Below are 22,615 nucleotides of genomic sequence, written 5' to 3'. Positions count from 1 at the left end.
TAAAGAGAACCTGGGAAGGGGGAGGGGGTGTTCCTAACCTAACCTTGATTATGTAAAGAAAATTCCCCATCTAAATGATAAAAGAAAAGAGTAATGCTTGTACATTTTATTAGTGTTTTAAAATTAGTGAGTTAAACTGTCAAAGCTTTGATTTTCCTTTCATGTGTGTCTGGGCAGGTCTAAGCCTCAGGTAACGCCCTTTTTCCTTCTCCCTCTCTTACCTTTCTTTGCACCTGTCCACTGTAGGCTCCCAGCAGCTCCCAAGGAGTCCAATTCTCCTCTTCTCTCCTTTTCCTCCTCCTACACATCCCCTCCTCCCCGCCCCCGCTCCCAGTTCCCTCCCTTCCCCCCTTCCCTTCTTCAATATACCTGCCAAGCTGGGCTCCTTTTAGCAGCGATCTATCACTGCAAAGGAGCTCACATCAAAGGCAATCGCACGGCCGCAGCAGAACAGCATCACGGTTGTTCCAAAGACAACCCCAAAGAGCGGCCTTGACTGCGCCTCCCCGAAGTTGCTGGCCAGCTTTGGCCAAGTGCGGGAATGATTTTTGCGACTGCATGGATAGAGAGCCGTCAAGGGTCCCTTCTGGTCACTTCCGAAGAGCAAAAACGTGAGAGGAGGCCGGTTTAAGATTTCAAACAGAACCTCCCCAGCGAGCATGAAAGGACTTGATTAGCATATGTCAAGAGGACCCGCATATATACTGTGTGTATGTACACAGGACTCTGATCCGTTTGCGGAGTTGGAGCCCCAGGCCCAGCCCCAGTATTGGCAGCGGCAGCTATAGATGTTTCTGCAAAGCCAGCAACCGGCTCCCACCTACCCCAGGAGAGAAGATCGCTCCAAGACAGTGAAAGCCTCCCTGCTCTCAGTGCAAAGTTCATCCAGCGACCTCACGGGACTAACCGGGCCTTAGCTTGTTTGCGCTTGTTTGGCTATAATTTTTCTCCATTCACCTCCCCATCCCTGCTCCATTTTTTTTTATTGGGGGTCTTTTGTTTTCCGGATCCGCCGCCTCTCCCTCCGGCCGCCCCATGGCTCCCTTAGCCGAGGTCGGGGGCTTCCTGGGCGGCCTGGAGGGCTTGGGCCAGCAGGTGGGCTCGCACTTCCTGCTGCCTCCTGCCGGGGAGCGGCCGCCTCTGCTGGGCGAGCGCCGGGGCGCGGCGGAGCTGGGCGCCCGCGGCGGGCCCGGGGCTGCGGAGCTGGCGCACCTGCACGGCATCCTGCGCCGCAGGCAGCTCTACTGCCGCACCGGCTTCCACCTGCAGATCCTGCCCGACGGCAGCGTGCAGGGCACCAGGCAGGACCACAGCCTCTTCGGTACGTACCGGCACCCCGCCTCCCGCGCTCCTCTGCTCCCCCTCTTGCGTCTCCCTCCCCGTTCGCGGATGGAGTCGGGACTACGTGGGGCCGGGAGCCCCCGGAACCCTTCCAGTGTGAGGTGCTGGCCTGGGCTGCTGGGCGGCCAGCGAGGCACCGGAGGACTTTCCCCGCCCGCGGGCCGCCGCGGTTGCCGGCAGGCCTGCTGCTCCAGACGCTGAGGGCAGGAGGAGAAAGGGGGGTGCTCCGCCCGCACCTGGCTGCCCTGCCCTTCCTGCTGCCTGGGACACCGAGCCCTGGACTCGGAGCCACATCTTTCCCGCACTCCTTACCTCGCAGGCAGTTTTTTGTTTTTGTGTTCAAAATCCCTATTATTTTCTCCTACTTCCTCTCATATTTCCCCTTAACAAAAGTTAACAACCGGAAGCTTCTTTAAACCTGCCCTGCAGCTGTGCAGTTGATGAGTCTCCCATGGCTACTGCTCAAAGGATAGCTCTAACGTGGGAGGCGAGCTTTTACGTGTCTACCTAGAGAACCATAAATGTTCACCTGGAAAGGTAACAGATTAACTTTCCGTGGGCACCATCGCTACTGTCAGGCTCACCTGCCTGCAGTTCTCAGCGCTCTTAAAGTTTGGTGAGGGAAAAAAAAAAAAAGCTTATCCGGCTACTGAGCATGCCCAGTCCTTCAGCCAAGATCCTCTTTAGAAATTGTGAAATCTGAAAGCAAAGATCTTGGTATTGACCTTAGGTAAGAGGAAATGGGGAAGCGAAAGAAGATACGGGTGGGAACACAAAGGGACGTATTTCAGAATACCTCCAACAGTGCCTGGGAGCAGAAGGGGTTAAAAGAAAGAAACAAAAACAAAAAAACCCAAATGATTGTTAAGGCAGATTGTTAAGACGCTAGATTGGGAAACCATAAGGTCTCGATTGTTAATTACCCCCTAACTACCTGGGTGACTAGCACGTGCCCTCACCGGTCTAAGCCTTAGTTTTCTTGTCTGTACAATGAGGTTAAATCAGGTGATTCTCTCAAGATGCTCTCCTGTTCTAACAGCCCAGAATCTTTCCTCCACTGTGGAAGTTTTCATCATATTAGGGTTAACTGGCTAGCACTCTCAAAGGATTTTGATCATCAAACTTGGGACTTCATTAGAGAATCCGTGTATTTCATTTTAAAGATACCATTTACCTGTCAGCAGCAATGTAAAAGGGCCTAACATAGTGTCAGTTTTCCTTTTCTTTCCTAAGCACTGGAATTCTTTGAGAATCTCTTCTCTGAAGGGCCCTCTCTTATCCTCACCCCTGTTCTTATTTGGCTTTCTTTTTTTTGACTTGTAGTCCTCATTAAAACTTAGGGGAAGTGTAAATCTCAGTTTGAGGGGCATTTGTAACTCTAGATGTAGAAATGATCATGTGGTGGTCATTTGGTAGCACTTAAAGGCTTAGAAAATTAACTTTTTAAAACCCACATGTTTGCAGCTTCCACTGATCTCTTCCAAATTCCCATTGACTATGAGTCCGGAGTGTCATGACCTAGTGGCCCACCTTGGGGTCACTTTCAGAAAGTAGTTTCTAAATTGAGGAGGCTGAGATTCTGAGTCTAAAGAACTTTGTGACACCAGGTGGCTCAGTTCCCTTGCCTGTAAGAATTACTGCATTAACAGAAAAACCCTCCAGCTACCAGAAAGATTTAGAAATGAATGCAAATGTGATAATGCCTATAAGTAGAGCAGGTACAAGTTAAGCTTAGGTAATATTCAGACATCTCCCCACCCCACCCCCCCGCACTGGGATACATAGTATAAGCTTGGAAATTCTATGTTTAAGACCCTTATAATTCAACCATAATCTCTCCAATGTCAAGAGTTGCTTCTTCCACTTTGTGTCTCTTTATAAGACTGACTCTACGGGAAGAGATTAGTAAATATTTATAGACTTGATAACATTCATTAAACTGGTATTTTATTTCATTCTTTAATAAATGTTGCATATCAGAATGACCATCGTAGTAGAATTTTTTTTTTTTTGGCTAAAATTTTGTATGCTTATTTAGTAATTGGAAAAATATGACTTGGACTGATGTTTGTGCTGGTTTAAGCCACTCTGTGGTGCAAGGGTACCTATCAGAACAAAATATTTACTGTTACACAAAGGAACGATAACCCAGATTAGCATTGTAGCTTAAAGGAGTAACAACCTCTAGGCTGCATTAGAGTGCATCCTAGTGGCCTGTGATAGCTAAAACATCATAATTTATAATGAGAATGCAGGTGAGAAGAAAGTATACGTACAACATGTGTAATATTATAAGCTTCTCTATATATTTGCCTTCTCTTTTTAGTGCTTCAATTATTAACTATGAAATTATTTTTCTCTCTATAAATTCATTTCTGTGTCATCAAAGTAAGAATTTTGAAAATGCTTAAGATGTGCTATTTGAGATGTTAAAGTAACTAACATTTTTGATAATTTATACTAATTTGGCTACGATTCAATAAAAAATTCAGAATACTGTGTTTTAAAATTTCAAAACCACATCAATAGAATATAAACAAAAAGATCCCAGTAAGGTTTAAAAATTTTCCTATCTGAGTTAGCTCTGTATTTATAATAGAGTTTTCCTGCACAGTTGTACAGTAGGAAGATTTTACCTAATACATAAACCTGGAATCATTACTTAAAAAAAAAAAGTTTAGCCTGAGATCAAACATATTCCTTTAAAGACCTTTCTTTTATTCTCCCCTATTCTCCATAGATTTGTCTGATGTGGTTGCATTGTGGGTTGACTCACCTCTTTATTATGATTTTTAAAAAGGCTGGCTTTGAAAATGATACCAAAAAGACAAAGTACCTCCAAGTATTTTTATGGGACACTAGGCATTAGAAAATCTATCTAAAATCTGTGATTACCTCTTAAGGAAAGCTTTTCATGTCTACTCTTTGTTAAAGAATTAGCTTAGTTGCCACCTCATATTATAAATAAGAAAGACTTGTCAAATCTCATTTAAGAATCAAATGATTACAAATTACTGTGTGGTATACTATTTCCTTGTGGAGAAAAAACGATCAGAATTTAAAAGGGTGGCTGAAATCTTTAAGAGGAATATGAAAAGCACATAACTTTTTCCCCATCAGCCCCTGTGAGCCATTGCAAAATTATTTCAACCTTGTTATATGTATATGAGGCTTTGGATGTCGTTTAATGAAGTTGAAGCTATTGAATATAATTATTCTAAGAATATATATAATTTCTTGTCTTTCTACAATTACATATTTTTTGACAACATAACGGCATTATTTTAAGATGAGAATTAAAGTGTAAGTGGTTTGCAATTTAGTTTTGCAAGAAAAATGGATACTTTATAAGATCTGTTTTATAATTGATTTATATGGAAATGAATCTCGTATTGTACTTGAAAACTAGTTCTATTATACAGTCTAATCAGTTAATCAGTTCCTGTTCTTTGAAAGACAAGAGCATCTTAACGTAAATCAGATACTTAAAGAGAATTAAGTTACAAGTGAACTGCAGTACACTTCTCAGTTTGAATGTAACATTCATTACAACTTCAAGTAATTATACATTTGTAAGTATATCTGGATGAAATTCCATTAACGTATCTTCTTCTACCAATCATGTTTTGGGCCTATATTTTTGTTTCTAACAGGAATCACTCACTAATGAGCTTGGCAGTACATTTTATTTTCCTTTACTTCCCACCTCTGTATCAGTCATTATAATGGCTATCCTATGAGGTCTGTATCTTCCTACTATATCTTACCTCCTCTCTGCCTTAGACTCTCATACAGGGACAGTGACTCTTTCAAGCCACTTAACAGGCAATTTAGCAGTACGATATTGTTGCTGTAAGATCCTTGTTAGCTCTAGTGCTTTACATGACCTCCTAATAGTTTGCAAGAGCTCATTTGAGCTCTTCAGAATCTATGTTTAGAGCTTAAGCATCCATGTTTCTGCCAAAGAGTGAATTAGGATCTGGACAGAATCGAGACCTCCATATATGCAAAGAGCCAGATTTTGTACTTTCCTTTGGCCTTGGGAACGTCACGTGTCCAAACAAGAACTTGTATAATAAATCAAGAAATGACTTAGGATCAAGAGCCAGGCTAAATGGTACACATTTATACTGTTTGTAGCACTTAAGAGGGAGTGAAGGGGTGAAGGTAGAAAGCTATTGAGGAAGGCAGTTCCAAGCATAGAAAGTACGTCTATATACTTTTTCACCAAAGAGTCTAAAGAGAAGAACAAGACAAAGACATTAGTCCAAAGGTTAGTGTGTGCAGAGAAAAAGAATGATGCAGAGGGAAGCATTAAGGTTTTTTGTTGTTGTTGTTTTTGTTTAACTATGGTGTATTAAGAGTACTGAGTGGAGAGTTTTCGGTACTAATTTACCTATAGATAAATGAAAATAATTCTGGAAAGTTATTGAAAGCAAAATCTACTTGCATGCTAAATTCTTGGTATTTGTCTATTACATTTCATGAATTATAAAGTCCTTTTACATCTTTGAACCATAAAATTTATTTTTAAGGATCGTGGGACAGGAAATAGCATATTATATAATCTGTAAATTTTGAAACTACTGTCTTGTCCTCAAGAAGCACTGTTTTGAAGTACAAACATTGGATTAGGGCTCAGAAGATGTGAGTTCAAGTATCTGTCCTATTAATTACAAATATCATGTCTTTAAGCAAGCCTCAGTTTCTTTATATGTAAAATGGGATAGTAATATCTTCTATGCTTATCTTAGGAGGTTGTTTTTGAGGACCAGATAGAAAGTACTGATAAAAATAGAAGCCCTTTATAAACTACAAAATACTAATACACCCATATAAGGTATACTGGCTGCTGCTAGAAAAAAATTTACTTGATTCATAGTAAGCAAAAACAAAGCAAAACAATTAATAGAACATGGTTGTAGTTAATAGAATCAAGGAGGAGAATTATGAACACCTCTATTATGTACTAATTTTATGGTAATAATAGCTTCCATTTATTGGGTGCCTAAATGTGTTAGTCTCTACCACTCTCCTGTAAGGAAGCATTTCACCCATTTTGCGTATGAGGAAATTGAAGTTCAAAGAAGACAAATGACTTATGTACACTAATCAGTAAGTTACTGAACTGGATTCAAACCCAGGTCAGTCTGGTTTAAGGTTTTACACCCTTAACATTTTATCATGATGAACAATTTTTGGTTTTTTAGTTTTATTCATCTGTAAAATAGGAAGCTCTTCATAATGACAACTGTACATCACTTTTCAGTTTACAAAGGACTTCCACATACATCATTATATTTAGCAATTTGATCTACTGCTCTTTGGAAGATTTTCATTAGTCGTATGTTCTCTAATAAATGCAAATCATTATTTTGTTTATAAATTCAGGTATCCTGGAATTCATCAGTGTGGCAGTGGGACTGGTCAGTATTAGAGGTGTGGACAGTGGTCTTTACCTTGGAATGAATGACAAAGGAGAACTCTATGGATCAGTACGTATTTTTAAAAAAATTATTGTAATTCATTAAATAATGACTATCCATTTTATAAGTAAAATAGCTACCGATTATGCATATCAGAAGAAATACATAAACAACATACTTAAGTAGAAATTAAAAATCTAGATCCTGATAAATTTCCATATGTCTAGGCAGTAGTATAGCAGCTCACTTTCATTTCTTTTTTTTTTTTGGCTGCGTTGGGTCTTTGTTGCTGCGTGTGGGCTTTCTCTAGTTGCTGTAAGCAGGGGCTACTCTTCCTTGCAGTGCGTGGGCTCGTGGGCTCAATAGTTGTGGCTCGCCGGCTCTAGAGCGCAGGCTCAGTAGCTGTGGCACATGGGCTTAGTTGCTCCATGGCATGTGGGATCTTCCTGGACCAGGGATCGAACCAATGTCCCCTGCATTGGCAGGCGGATTCTTAACTACTGTGCCACCAGGGAAGTCCCCTCACTTTCATTTCTTAAACCCTAAAACTTTATTGCTTTTAGCTCACTAGTTTTTTTCTGCCCATTATCCTGGGACCAGAGACAGAAAAATGAGAGCATTTTCTTCTTGCCGTGTTAGATTCTTTTCATCTTTACATTCATTTAATATAAATTTTCTCTACCTATTATTACCTTCATAGATAAATATACATCACTGACTTGCTGACCTTTGCAATATAGGAAATGAATGAATGAAATCTTAGGATACCTTAAACAATAACAGAAAATGGCAACCACGCTAGTTGGACCATATCTGCAGACTTGATAATTACAGTAGCCATGCTCTTACTCAGAGTTGCATTGGGCAAGTTTTAACTTATCACTGGGGATAAGTGCACACATCTGTAGGTCTACTATAAATGTTTTAAATATGGAACTTACAGTAAACTTTTCAAGTTAATACTTCATCAGTGTAAGGTTTTTTTAATTTTCTTTTCTTTTCTTTCCTTTTTTTTTTAACAACAAAGCAGCAAAAACAACACAAGAATTAGAGCAACAGGATAATATAAAACTCAACCTGCAGTACTATGTAGATCTTTCGCTTTCACTGTATCATTTTTTATTTGTTCGCAGTTGCTATATAATTGTAAGAAAATTGTTAAAGTGTAAATGTGGGCCACTCCCACCCATTCTCTCATGTGAAATCCCTTCTTAAAGTTGAAGTCTCTGTAGCTATTTCCGAAGAGAATTTACTTTTATGATTTAGCAGATGACACTATCTGGTACCTTCTTTTTTCTTAAAATCTCAATTGAGACCACAATATACAGTTAGAATCTCAATATACACTGAGGAAAATCGGTTATCATATTTCAGTAAATGGTACTCCACTTAATATCTGTCCTTCTAAGGGCAACACTTGCCCTTTCCGGGCTTTCTGTCAGCTCAGAAGAAAGAGAAATAATGCATTGTGTAATCTCCTAAGAGTAGAATTACAATTGAAAGAGAAAAACATGCACATAATCTTCCTTCTTCATGTATGTGTCAGATTAAAAAAGCAACTGTAGTCTACCCCTTGGGATAATATACAGTCCATCTTGAAAAGACAAGAAATCACTGGGCTTTTTACCTAATAGTAATATCCAGATATGTTAATTGTGGGGATTATGTCATCAAACAATAAATTCATAAAGGGAAGATATATGACTTGGAGTGATGATCTTGAGTTAGGAATTTGAACGTTAGCAAGGTCTTGAAACGTTTCAAGGTGGTAGTGGAGATTTGCTGTGTAGAACTTTGACATCTAATGATGGAACAAGATAAACTACAGGCCTATTTGGCAGTGATGGTGATGGAAGGGAGGTCAAATGGAGCATGGGCAAGTTTAGAATATTTACTGTTTGAAAATAAAATTGAGAATTGACATTTAACTTAGAGTTCTGTAAACTAAACTGCTGGATGGAGTCACCTGGGAGAAAGAATTCCAGATAACATGAGAACTAAAACAGAACAAAGCAAAAACAATCTACCCTCTCTCCTTCTTTGACAAGGATATAGTTATAGGCAAAGAAATAGAGAGTTGAGTCTTTTCTAAGGAAATTCTCTTAAAGATATCTTTTTCAATGGCAGTTATCTTCTCTCTTTTAGGAGAAACTGACTTCTGAATGCATCTTTAGGGAGCAATTTGAAGAGAACTGGTATAATACCTATTCATCCAACATATATAAACATGGAGACACTGGCCGTAGGTATTTTGTGGCACTTAACAAAGATGGAACTCCAAGAGATGGTGCCAGATCTAAAAGACATCAGAAATTTACACATTTCCTGCCTAGACCAGTGGATCCAGAAAGAGTTCCTGAACTGTACAAGGATCTACTAATGTACAGTTGAAGGGTGATAGTGTCTTTACTGAAGAACCAAACTACAACTATTCTTTCTTATTACAGTTTGCATCATAAAATAATAACACAGGAAGACCTTCAGAATGTTATGGAGTCTATTTTCCACTGGGAGACTGAATTTGGAAAGAATACTGAGAACAAACAAACAAAAAATATCTTGACTTGAAGTAGATCAAGATGTCTCTTTACAAGTGGACTAAGTTCCCTCGGGTACACTGGCTCTGTCCTCACTTGTAGATTGAAGCTGAAAATCTGTTAAACTGTGGGTAATGGGAACCCCACCTAGTTTGCTGCTGGTGCCTCGCCTCTCTGGAGTTTGTTTACTTTAAAAGTTACATTAAAAATAGATACTTCATGTTGAAGAGATGTATTGACATAGTTGGCCAAGATCATTGCTACATAAATTTTGAGAACCTTGTAGGATTTTGCAGGTTATGGCATTTTATGTAAAAAATTTGGGTGAAACATGGACTGTGAAACATGCCACACCAAGACGGAACATTTTTTTTAAAAAGGATGGACCTATTTATACATTTTCAGTCTGCAAATATTTATTATATATATTTATTTATTAAAGAGTTTATTTTTTACTAGTATATGAAGATAATACAATAGAAAAAAACAACAAAAATTTCTTTATCGTGCCATTACTTTGTTGTGATGTCTTGGGCTGTAAAGAAGACATCATTATTGCTACACATTAAACATAGAATAAGATCTTGAATTTCTTTTTAAAAATAAAGTATAGCATAGATTATATTTTTTTGCAGTCAATTGCCTTCTAAATGTAACATTGGTTTCTTTGGCCTAGAAAAATGCTGTATCAATTTGTATTGAATTCAACACACATTCAAAAAGGGAATTAAACATTTTAATTTTTGTGTTTTGGTTTCATTCCTTTTCAGGTGGAGTTATTCTACTTATAGGACATATTTTTAAAGTGACAAAATTCTGAGTTCCTAGAGAAAAGCTTGATATTTAGAGAACTTCTAATGGTGAAAATTATTGGACATTATAAGCCATTTATGCTTACTTATTTTCTTAGTCTGGCAAAGCCCATTTCTTTTCACCCACTATGATCACAGAAAGAATGTGTCTTTGTGGTACCACCATTAATAATAGTAAGGCTTCATCTACCTATCCGAGTGTGCTATCTTTTCCGTTATAGCCGCTATTTTGTCATTATTTCAATAAACAGTCATTAAGCCTACTATGCAGAAGATACTGTTAGGCACTAAGGAAAATACGGTGATCAAGCCAGAGGTGGGTCCTGCTTCGTGGAGCTTAACGTCTAGTAAGGGAAACTAACGAACACCGTAACTGTGAATTGTGACCTGCTCTATGAGAAAAACAAGGTTCAGACACAGAAAAAAGAGAGAATAAATTTAGATAGGGTGAGTCAGAGGCTTCTCTAAAGAGCTGACATTTCTTAAAGGATAAGGCTAAGAGGAGAATAAGAGCCTTAAAGGAAGAGGAAACAGTGAGTCTGGAGTCCCTAAGGTGAGAAAGAGCTTTGTGGCTGGAGCTAAGTGACCAATTGGGAGAGTGGCACATGTAAGTTTACAGAGCCACACAGATACAAATCCTGTAGGTTCTTAAAGACATTTCTGAGGTTTTATTTGCTCCTACCCAGCAGCTGTCAATGTCACCACCCTCACATGTAGCAGTCGTCGTTGGGAATGTGGTTACAATCATGAAAGCAGCTGTCACCAGTTAGAACCTGGAAGTCTTGGTGAAACACATTGCTGGGCTCCCGCCCCACAGTTTCTGATGTGTGGGTCTGGGGTGAGGCCTAAAAATTTACATTTTTAACAGGTTCCCAGGTAATATTGATGCCGTTGGTCTGGAGACCGTACTTTAAGAACCACTAGTCTAGAGCAGTGTTTCTCACATTTTAATATACATGCAAAATCACCTGGGGATCTTGTTAAAGGACAGATATGTTAAACTAGGTCTCAGTTAGGAGGTGAAGAGCTGAACTTTTGCATTTCTAACAATGTTCCAGGTGATGCTTGAGATGGCCAGACCATGCACCACACTTTGAATGAAAGACTAACTGTTGCTTTAATGTTCTCTGGAGTTATTCCTGTTAATTCATCCTCTCATTACTTGAATGAATTAATGGTAATGTGGAGGGTGAGGGTAGGGAGTTCAACAGATACCTTTAATAAAGCTACACGGGAATGTGTGTGTGGCTAGAGGGGTAGTGTGTGTACTTGCCTGTATACAGGGTAAGAGGCAGAGAAATGGTTTAGCTCAAAACCTATTGGTTTAAATATAGAATAGATAGCTAGTGGGAAGCAGCCGCATAGCACAGGGAGATCAGCTCGGTGCTTTGTGACCACCTAGAGGGATGGGATAGGGAGGGTGGGAGGGAGGGAGATGCAAGAGGGAAGAGATATGGGGACATATGAGTATGTATAACGGATTCACTTTGTTATAAAGCAGAAACTAACATACCATTGTAAAGCAATTATACTCCAATGAAGATGTTAAAAAAAACAAAACCTATTCCTTTTATAAATATAAAAAAATAGTAAAAATGGTTTAGCAGTAATACTTTAATAATCTTCAGAATAAAATAATTCCCATTTATTTTTATTTGTCAATAAAAGTGAAAACCTAGTTTTGGTTCAGTGTTTGACACTTATATTTAAAGCATGTGTCCCAAAGCCAGCATTATGCAAGTATTTCAAATCTTTTGCAAAATGTTGCTGGTGTCTAGATTTATAACTGTGGAGGAAGTCATATAAATTTAAACAGATAATACACTGATCAGAGGTGGCCCACAGGGCTTCCCTGGTGGCGCAGTGGTTGGGAGTTCGCCTGCTGATGCAGGCAACACGGGTTCGGGCCCCGGTCCGGGAAGATCCCATATGCCGCGGAGTGGCTGGGTCCGTGAGCCATGGCCGCTGAACCTGCGCATCCGGAGCCTGTGCTCTGCAAGGGGAGAGGCCACAACAGTGAGAGGCCTGCATAGAGCAAAAAAAAAGATGGCCCACAACGAATATTGTTACTCAATCAAAATTTCTTCTTTTTTTTTAGATATAATAAGAAAATAAATTTAACTTTTTTTAAAAAAAATTGGGGTATAGTTGCTTTACAATGTTGTGTTAGTTTCTGCTGTACAATGAAGTGAATCAGCTATATGTGTACATATATGCCCTCCCTCCTGGACCTCCCTCCTCCGCCCCCATCCCACCAATCTAGGTCACCACAGAACACCGAGCTGAGCTCCCTGTGCTATACTGCAGGTTCCCACTAGCTATCTGTTTTACACATGGTAGTGTATATATGTCAATCTCAATCTCCCAGTTCATCCCACACCCCATTCCCCACCCTGTGTCCACATGTCCATTCCCTATGTCTGCGTCTCTATTCCTGCCCTGCAAATAGGTTCATCTGTACCATTTTTCTAGATTCCACATATATGCGTTAATATACATATTTGTTTTTCTCTTTCTGACTTACTTCACTCTGTATGACAGACTCTAGGTCCATCCACGTCTCTACAAATGACCCAATTTCATTTCTTTTTATGGCTGAGTAATATTCCATTTTATATATGTACCACATCTTCCTTATCCATTCATCTGTTGATGGCCATTTAGGTTACTTCCATGCAAAGAAAACCATAAATTAGACGAAAAGACAACCCTCAAAACGGGAGAAAATATTTGCAAATGAAGCAACTGACAAGGGATTAATCTCCAAAATATATAAACAGCTCATGTAGCTCAATATCAAAAAAACAAACAACCCAATCAAAAAATGGGCAGAAGATCTAAGTAGACATTTCTCCAAAGAAGACATACAGATGGCCAAGAGGCACATGAAAACATGCTCAATGTCAATAGTCATTAGAGAAATACAGATCAAAAGTACAATGAGTTATCATCCCCTGACACTGGTCAGAATGGCCATCATCAAAAATATCTACAAACAATAAATGCTGGAGAGGGTGTGGAGAAAAGGGAACCCTCTTGCACTGTTGGTGGGAATGTGAATTGATACAGCCACTATGGAGAACAGTATGGAGGTTCCTTAAAAGACTAAAATAGAACTACCATATGACCCAGAAATCCCACTACTGGGATTTACCCTGAGAAATCCCTACTGGGATTTACTGGGCCTATACCCTGAGAAAACCATAATTCAAAAAGTTTAACTTTTTTATGGTGATAGGTACCTGTAGAAATTTGAGATATGAAATATGATTGAAGTAGTGGCTTTACAAACTTTCAGAAAACTAGAAAGTCACTATATCTTGTATTCTAATTCTATTTATATATTGGCATGTCTTCCTATGTCAGAAAAACAATTTATATCTACTGAATTTATACTACTTGAAGAAATGATCTATTCCATATCTGAATAGATTTCACTTGATACTCCTAAATGGAAGTAGTGTGTGAACATATTAATTAATTCATACATGGAAGGATAAGAATAATTTGGTTTAGTATCAAATCAATATTTTGAAAATAATTTATTTTATCCTCAGGATGCTTGGGGAACATCTCACCCATTAGTCATCTTTCTTCTTTATTTTAAATGTTCTATTAGAAATCATTTATTAACTTACGTTTTCCATTCTTTCTTGCTTGGAATGTTAGCTATCATTTGCAAAACTTCCCTACAGTTTCTGCAATGATAAGAGAATGTATATAAACTTTCACTAGCAACAGTTAGATTTTCTACTTGCTAAAATAGAACAGATTGATCTCTTTCCTGGTTGAGTGTTCTCCACAGGCTCCAGCCATTGCCATGTATAACTGGATATAATTAATACTTTGAGACCAAGGTTCTTCTCTCTATAGAGACCACTCTGGCATGGGAGGCTGCAATGTGTCAAATGGCCAATGACAGTTGGTTAAATGGTTCCATAAATGCTGAAAATAGCCTTGCTTCTCATCAGACTAAGCAACCCCACATTCAGGCCCCCAAAGTGCAGTTGATTGGGACAAGCTTGTACAGTGAAGTTGTACCCTAGTCTTGCATAGGATACTATGTCCATCAACAGAAAAGAAGGATTAGAGAACTAGACTAGAAAAGAAAAAACGAATCAAAGGCCTCTTAGTTTTAAAAGATTTCTGGATTTCAAATTAAAGTTCCCCTGGCCCTGTTTGAAAAAATATTCAATGTTTCCTGGTTCCTCAGCCACTAAAGCTTCCTGTATGATTTGGCTTCTAGGTGGTTCACATGTATCTTGCCACCCATTGGGTCAAAGGGAGTTTGAATATTTATTTTAGCATTTCTGGCACCCAGAAATGAATATCTGTCCTCATTTCATCCACAAGTCCCCCCCACCATGGTTAAAATATAACGTCAGATACAAGTGTTTACTTATATATTTTTGACCAACCCATGTTTTTTCCCCAATGAACCGTATACTCTTTATCCCAATTCAGTAAATAAGTCAGCTCTACTTCTATTTTCTCTCTAGTTTTTTAATGAAGAAGCATTCGGGACCTGTCACTTGTATTGCTCCAGATCTCTTCATGGTGGCGGAATGGCCAGTCGTGTGTGTGGTATTTTTATTTATTTATTGGCCAGACTGTTACCTCACCCTTTGCCATGGGGCTTGAGTTGTGTGGAGGGTGGGACTGTGAAGGGGGCATTATTGTGAAGGGAGAAATTATTGAGAAGATAAATTGTTAAGGTGAAGAAGACTCTACCTCCAATCACACTGAGATTTGGATGGCTACCACATCTTGTGGTATTTGAAAATAATCGTCTTGGAGGTATCAGAGTGAAGAGTGCAGTGGTCAAGCACAGTGTTTCTTAGAAGAAGAAGTGTACCTTGGGCATCAGTCAGGGTGCTCTTGCCAAGGGCTGGCTCATAGCCGTGCAGCATGCTTCTGTGAAGGGCAGTCCTCTATCCTGATTCTACTGCTTCCATTTAACAATGGAGCTCTCATCTGCCCGTCGTCCCTTGAGAGTACTTGTGTATCAAATATAATCAAATTTGTGGTGGTGGCAGAAGGACCTGATGTTCTGTCTTTGGGATGCTCTGTTTTAACGATGGACCAATAAATGGCTGGCAACTGATTTGTACTCAAAAATGAGTACACCATTTGACAACATTTTCATTTCCTTAGGGACATGCCAATGATTCCACGTCAAGGGATCACTGGAGGGTCCACTGGGGAATCTTTCTGGGTTACATGGGCTGAGAGGTTAGAAAGTTGCCTGTGTAATCTTTAAGAAACCTGCCTGTCAGGAGGCCACGTGATCTAATGATGTTACTGCAGCAGAATACCCCATTGTGTCAGTATCCGTACCCGGCACTTACTTTCTTTGCATCCTGTTTAGTGATGAGAGTTTCAAGGCCAAACATTTTGTTCCATTCAGTGCATAATTTATATGTTCAAAATAACAACACTCCCATAAAAGTCATTGTTTGGTGAAGGGCCCTTGAATTTAGTTTTTCTGTTAAATTGTTCTATCATTTTTAGTTGTCAAACTAATAAGGGAAGGCAGAGCCTCAAGTAAAATTATTTCCAACTGCTACCCCAATGTGCCAGCTCTAAAATGAATACATCTTCTACTTGAATCAGATCAAGGGCACCTGTTTAAATGTTACCTTATTAGATTATAATGCAGTGCTAAAGAATTTATCCTATAGTAGGGCCATTCTGGCCAGACAAAGGCACACTATATTGATGACCAAAATTAACAGGTCATAATTAGCATCTAAAAGGATGCATTTGCTACATCAGTGACCACAGATGACCAAAAGGTTGATTCAAGGTCCATCTCTATTTTGGACCAGTCAAACCAGGGTTCAAGGGGTAAGTGGTGTGTGAGGTTAGTCCCAGTTTCTTCAACATCCCTGCTATGAAATTTATTATAGTCCTACTGCACCGTGGTACTATTCCACATTTGCAGCAGTGTGGTTCTAGAGCTTCCCTTTTGGCAGGTCCAGTTGTTGGGGGTTCTACTCTTCGACATTTGAAGGCTCTTTCCATCCCTAGAATTGCAATAAATCCCTTGCAATTACACACTCAGGGAAGGGAAATACCACCCCAGGAAAACTTCTTTGGTCCTCTGTGTCCGGCCACTATCCTAACCCAGGAACCTCAGCTACTTCTCCTCCATATCTTTCAATAGTCAAAAAAATTTCTCTCCTTATGTTCAAGTCTCCCAGAATTAATGTTATCTTTGATCCTGTATCTAAAAGTTCCTGAGATTCTTGAAAATTATCCTTTGTTCAAAAAAAGTCTTGGGGTTTGAGTCTCTCCTGGCCAATCTAACGTTTTACTGGACCCGATGTTAAGGACTTTGGGGCAGATTGTCCTTCCCTTTGAGAGACTGGGTCTGATCTCCAGACTTTAGTGCCAGGGTTCTTAAATTAAGAAAGATCAGAAGAAATCAAAGGAAATGCTTTGGAAGTTGTCCTTTGTTTTCCACGCGCAGGGAGTTTATCCTTAGGATTTACGAAGCCCTTGTCTCAGTGTTCCCTGTCTTGGCTCAGCTCCCAGTGATTTTGAAGTGGCTTGTTGCTATCTGTGTGGAGGGTTTGCCAAGGTTGTTGCCATAGCTGCTGTACCTGCAAGTTTAGCTGATTCTTCTGTCCTATTGATCTCCTCTGAATCTTAGTAAGTTGTCAGCGTTTCTCTTGCGAATGGAGGATGTGATTCCAAATCTAATGACCCTTTGTCTTAGCCCATAGGGAAATTGTTGTGTAGACAGTGAGCCCAATCGAAATTCATATCTTTCCATTAGCCTATTCTCCAGCTATTTCCCATGAAATTCATGCTTCCATAGAAAGCTTTTGGGAGTTAGAAACATAACCCTTTGGGAGAGACTCAAGATGATCGTTTCTTTGCATGTCAGCATAAAGATAATCGTGTGAATTGTCAGGTTCACCTGTCCTGCTGGTCAGGATGGTCCCTATTTGAAGTTCTTTCTTTCTAGTCTCCTTGATCCCTTGCTTATCAGTTTTCCATGATGGGGTTGCTCATCTTGGTTTCCAAGATTTCCCTACCCACAGAATCAAAGCATTAATTTCAAAGGGGTGTCCACTTCTTCCTGTCACATATTCTATTCATTACCTCTCCTTTTTCTAAATTGTGGTAAAATATACATAAATTTACCTTTTTGAAACAATTAAAAACGGACGGTTCTATGGTATTAGGTACATTCATGTTATTGTGCAACCATCCCCACCATTCATCTCCAGAACGTTTTCTTCTTCCCCACCTGCAACTCTGATCCAGTGAACACTAACTTCTCATTCTCCTCTCCTCTCACCCTTTGGCAACTACCGTTCTACTTTCTGCTTCTGTGAATTCAACTGCTTTAAGAACCTCATATAAGTGGAATCACACATTATTTGTCCTTTTGTAACTGGCTTATTTCACTTAGCATAATGTTTTCAAGGCTTGTCTATGTTGTAGCACATGTCAGATTTTTAAGGCTGAATAATGTTTAATTGTACGTATATACCATATTTAGTTTACACATTCTTCTGTTCATGGACACAAGGGTTGTTTCCACCCTTTGTCTATTTTGCAAAACTGCTATGAACATGGGTGTACAAATATTTATTCAAATCCCTACTTTCATTTCCTTTGGTCATACTTTAAACAGGTTTTAAAAATGTTCTTTAAACATTTTTATTGTGGTATAATTTACATAGAATAATTCAAAGATTTTAAGTGTAGCGTTTTATGGCTTTTGACAAATATTGATATATACACCTGTGTAACTCCCACTACACTCACGATATGGAATAAACCCGTCAGGCCAGAATGTTTCTCCTTGCCCATTTGTGGTCATTACTTCCTTCACCCACAGCTCAAGGAAACCACTAATCTGCTTACTGTCTCTGTAGATTAGCTTTTATTTTCTAGAATTTAGCATCGATGGAAACATTCAGTATGAACTCAGCGTTTTTGAGATTTACCCATATTGCGTGTATCAGAGGTATCTTTCTCTTTATTGCTGAGTAGTAGTTCATTGTAAGGCTATAACCCAATTTGTTTATCTATTCAACAGTTGATGGACATCTGGTTGTTTCCAGGGCTATTGTGAATAAAACTGCTATGAACATATATTTTTCATTCTCTGGGATAAATATCTAGAGTGGAATTGCTGAGTTGTATTTATAATACACAGCCAACCAGTGTCCCAAAGTGGTTGTACCATATTACTTTTAAAAGAGCATCATAAGGACTTTCCTGGTGGTGCGGTGGTTAAGAATCCGCCTGCCAATGCAGGGGACATGGGTGGGAAGATCCCACGTGCCGTGGAGCAACTAAGCCCATGTGCCGCAACTACTGAGCCTGCGCTCTAGAGCCTACGAGCCATAACTACTGAGCCTGCGAACCACAACTACTGAAGCCCCTGTGCCTAGAGCCTGTGCCCGGCAACAAGAGAAGCCACCGCAATGAGAAGCCCACGCATCGCAATGAAGAGTAGCCCCCGCTCGCTGCAGCTAGAGAAAGCCTGCGTGCAGCAACGAAGACACAACACAGCCAAAATAAATAAATAAATAAAATTAAAAGTAATAAAAATTAAAAAAAATAAAAGAGCATCATATAAGAGTTCCAGTTGTTTTACTTGCTCATCAACACTTGGTATGAATAGTCTTTCTAGTTTTAGAAATTCTAGTGATAGCTCATGTAGTTCTAGTTTGCATATAATTTACATCTAAATGCATCTATTTAATTAATTAAATTCCATAGTGACTAATGATGTGGAACATGTTTTCATGAGGTTATTTGTCATCTGTATATCTTCTTCAGTAAAGCATTAGTTCAGATTTTTGCCCATATTTCTTGGGTTATTTATCGTATTATTATTGAGTTGTAAGAGTTCTATATATATTCTAGGTATAAGTCCTTTTTGAATATATATTTTGCAATTATTTTCTCTCAGTCTGTGGTTTATCTTTTCTTTCATTAACAGGGTCTTTTGAAGAGCAAAGTTTTAAATTTTGATAAAGTCCAATTTATGAAATTGTTTTCGTTCATGCTGCTTGTTTTGTATCTAGAATTCTTTTGCCAAACCCAAAGTTGCTAAAGATTTCTCCTGTGTGTTCTTCTTGAAATTTTTATAGTTGTAACTCTTACATTTAGATCTATGATCCATTTTGAGATTATTTTTGCCTGTGAAATTTTTAGAATTTTATTTATTTACTTTTTGATGAAAGACTATTTAATTCTTCAAGAATCTGAAAATAGACCAAATGTGTTTCACTGTGAACACTTTGTAGAGGTGAACTGAGGCTGCAGTACTTTAGTGGTTTGTTTTTTTTTAATATTTATTTGACTTTGCTGGGTCTTCGTTACATGCATGCGGGATCTTCAACGTCCCATGTGGGATCTTTAGCTGGGGCACACATGCGGGATCTAGTTCCCTGACCAGGGATCAAACCCGGGCCCCCTGCCTTGGGAGCGCTGAGCCCTAGCCACCGCACCACCGGGGAAGTCCCAGCACTTTAGTTTTGATGCGTTATTCCGCCAGGGTCGCGGGGACCTTCGCTCCATCCTTTTCTGCTTTGGCCTTAGCGGCTGAAACCTGTTTCCTAATGATTTCGGCGTATTCTTTGTCTTTCCCTGTACTGTCCCTCCCTTCCCTGAACATAACAGAAGCATCCACCTCGGCTGGGGAGGAGGTGTTGGGCTCATTAAGCAATGAGATTACACTTAATAGGATAGTCCTGAGATTTTGAGTAGGGTTCCGCCTTTCAGAGGGCGGTTCTCCACTCTGCCGGCCGTCCACAGGCGGAGGAAGAACGGAAACGCATACGTCTCCACGCTCTTAAGTGTTGGGGAGCCACATTTGGGTCAAGAATCTCAAGGTAGGTGGTGAATCCGTGTAATCAATAGGGAATTTAATATGAGCCTTGAAGTAGCCGCCTTCGTAGAGGGTGTTAGGGGTCCGAAGAGGACAACCTCCCCGTTGTAGAGGTCGGATTCATCCACCAGTGTGATGCGGCACCGTCCACCGCTTCCTCCTGCAGGGATTTCGGCGCGAGCAGCAGGGCCTTCTACGAACTGGTCATCTGCTACTGGGCCATCGCATTGGTGGCGGCGCGGGATGGGCCCCCAGTCCTCACAAGTGGTCGGGGTGGGGGGAGGAGGGACCAGGCCCTTCCCCGCCCTTGCCCTGGGTGGGGCCGGGCCCCGGCGTCTTCACACACCCCGCGGCGGTACCAGGCCCCTGACGCCAGTGGGCCGGCCTGGTTCTTCTGCTCACGTTCACGCCGGGTCGGAGGAGGGCTGGAGAGAGTTAAAGAAATTCTGGGTTGTTCCCCGCCCCACCTTAACTGTGGGGAGGGGGGGGGGCGGTGAGAGGAGGTGAAAGTGGAGGAAGGCGTCCGAGGGCCCGGGATCGTAAGGGGACAGTGCCTAGCTTCCTGGCCCTCTCCTAGAATTTTATTTTTTCTTTTCTTTTTAAAATTAATTTTTATTGGAGTATAGTTGATTTACAATCTTGTGTTCATTTCTGCTGAACAGCAAAGTGAATCAGTTATACATATATCTACCCTTTTTTAGATTATTTTCCCATATAGGTCATTACAGAGTATTGAGTAGAGTTCCCTGTGCTATACAAAGGTTCTTATGAGCTATCTATTTTGTATATAGTAGTGTGTCTATGTCAATCCCAATCTCCCAGTTTATCCCTCCCTCTCCCCCTTGGTAACCGTTAGTTTGTTTTCTACATCTGTGACTCTATTTCTGTTTTGTAAATAGGTTCATTTGTACCACTTTTTTTTAAAGATTCCATATATAAGTGATATCATATGATATTTGTCTATCTCTGTCTGACTTACTTCACTCAGTATGACAGTCTCTAGGTCCCATCCATGCAGGTGAAAATGGCACTATTTCGTCCTTTTTTTATGGCTAATATCCCATTGTATATATATATACCACATCTTCTTAATCCAGTCCTCTGTTGACGGGCATTTAGGTTGCTTCCATGTCTTGGCTAGTGTAAATAGTGCTGCAGTGAACGTTGGGGTGCATGTATCTTTTTGAATTATGGTTTTCGCCAGATACATGCCCAGGAGTGTGATCCATGGATCATATGGTAGCTATATTTTTAGCTTTATAAGGAACCTCCATACTGTCCTGCATAGTGGCTGTACCAATTTATATTCCCATCAACAGTGTAGGAGGATTTCCTAAAATAGATATGATGTACATTTTCTGTACATATTGGCTAAAGGTATTTGAGAATTTATTTGCATGCTACTTCAATTATCATAAGGCTGCAAGTATAAACCCAGGAGTAATTAAAAAATATATACTTATGAAAGTGCATTGTATAGATTCATAAAAATGTCCTGAGATATTAGTATGCTCTGGGGCCTCCCACGGCTCACTCTGTGCCCTGAGATTTGTTCAGAAAATGTAATTCAGGTGGGTTCTGTTAGACTCTGAGCTGGAGTTTAGAGAATAGAATATTTATTAGGCATTGCCCTTGGGATAAACAAATGTGGGAAGAAAGGCAAGGAAATAAGATTGGGCAGGAAACGTTGAGCTGTGATGCAGACGTCATGTCAGACGTAGCCATTTTGATTGAGCTAAAATGTTCCTAGCTCACTGGGGTGAGTTGGCTGAAACTTCTCACTCACAGATCAGCTGCTAGATGTGGGTCCCCGCAGGTAGTGGGGCTCCGCAGCTGAGCCAATTTCTGAAAGGTCTGACAACACCTAGGCAGCTGGGACTATAAATCCTTCCTTGCAGAGGCATGTAGATGATGAATCTCCACATCCATCACAGTCTGCCTGTTGCTCAAATCCACGTTTTCATGGAGATGGTATGACTGGTGTACCTCCTTGTCACGGGCCTACTCTGATACCTGCTCTGCTGTGTGTGGGATCCTGGGCAGGTAGAACAAACCCTTGGGTAGTGATGCTGGCTGAGACTCTGTGTGCAGGAAAGGCAATCCATGCCAAAAAAGGTCTCTTCCTATCTGAATCAATCACAGGTCTTTTAAAGGTAGAAGGGACTCAGTGCAGACAAATTGCCATCAAATGGGCAGATTGTCTCCTTAAGGAATGGTGCCATGATATGGACTCAACATTGGTCTCTGTTGCTGGCAGGTTGGACATTTAGAGGCAGCAGTAGCTCGATTCATTATGGAAAGTGGGAGCCTATGCTGCTGGGTTGTTGCCTAACCTCTGTCTCTTTCACCAACGCCACTTTTTAATATGTCCATTGTTCCACTGTTGGACTGGCCAGTGACAGCTTGCTGTCATCAGTTGGCTAAGTCATTCTACCTACTTGGTTGTTTAATGCCACTTCCATAGTGGGAACTCTTGGATTGATGTTAACTTTTCATACAAAGATTTTCACACTTTATATTCACTCCCATTTCTTTCTTTTTTTACCATCTTTATTGGAGTATAATTGCTTTACAATGGTGTGTTAGTTTCTGCTTTATAACAAAGTAAATCAGCTATACATATACATATGTCCCCATCTC

At 40.1% G+C, this 22,615-nt stretch overlaps 1 protein-coding gene and 1 pseudogene across 1 annotated transcript; one reads left to right on the top strand and one right to left on the bottom strand.

Moving 5' to 3' along the window:
* The first annotated feature begins 1,035 nt into the window (after positions 1-1,035).
* FGF20 (fibroblast growth factor 20) lies at positions 1,036-10,037 on the top strand. Its single transcript, XM_065899935.1, has 3 exons — positions 1,036-1,321; positions 6,733-6,836; positions 8,913-10,037. Exons 1-3 carry the CDS (start codon positions 1,036-1,038, stop codon positions 9,156-9,158), a joined length of 636 nt encoding a protein of 211 aa, XP_065756007.1. The 3' UTR covers positions 9,159-10,037.
* Positions 10,038-19,582: 9,545 nt separating this feature from the next.
* LOC136141714 (ubiquitin-conjugating enzyme E2 R2 pseudogene) lies at positions 19,583-20,198 on the bottom strand (annotated as a pseudogene).
* Between the last annotated feature and the right edge of the window lie 2,417 nt (positions 20,199-22,615).

Source organism: Phocoena phocoena, chromosome 21 (assembly GCF_963924675.1).
Source record: "Phocoena phocoena chromosome 21, mPhoPho1.1, whole genome shotgun sequence".
Classification (NCBI taxonomy): Eukaryota; Metazoa; Chordata; class Mammalia; order Artiodactyla; family Phocoenidae; genus Phocoena; species Phocoena phocoena.
The sequence above is the reverse complement of the archived record's forward strand: the minus strand, read 5'-3'. Positions and strand labels throughout refer to the sequence as shown.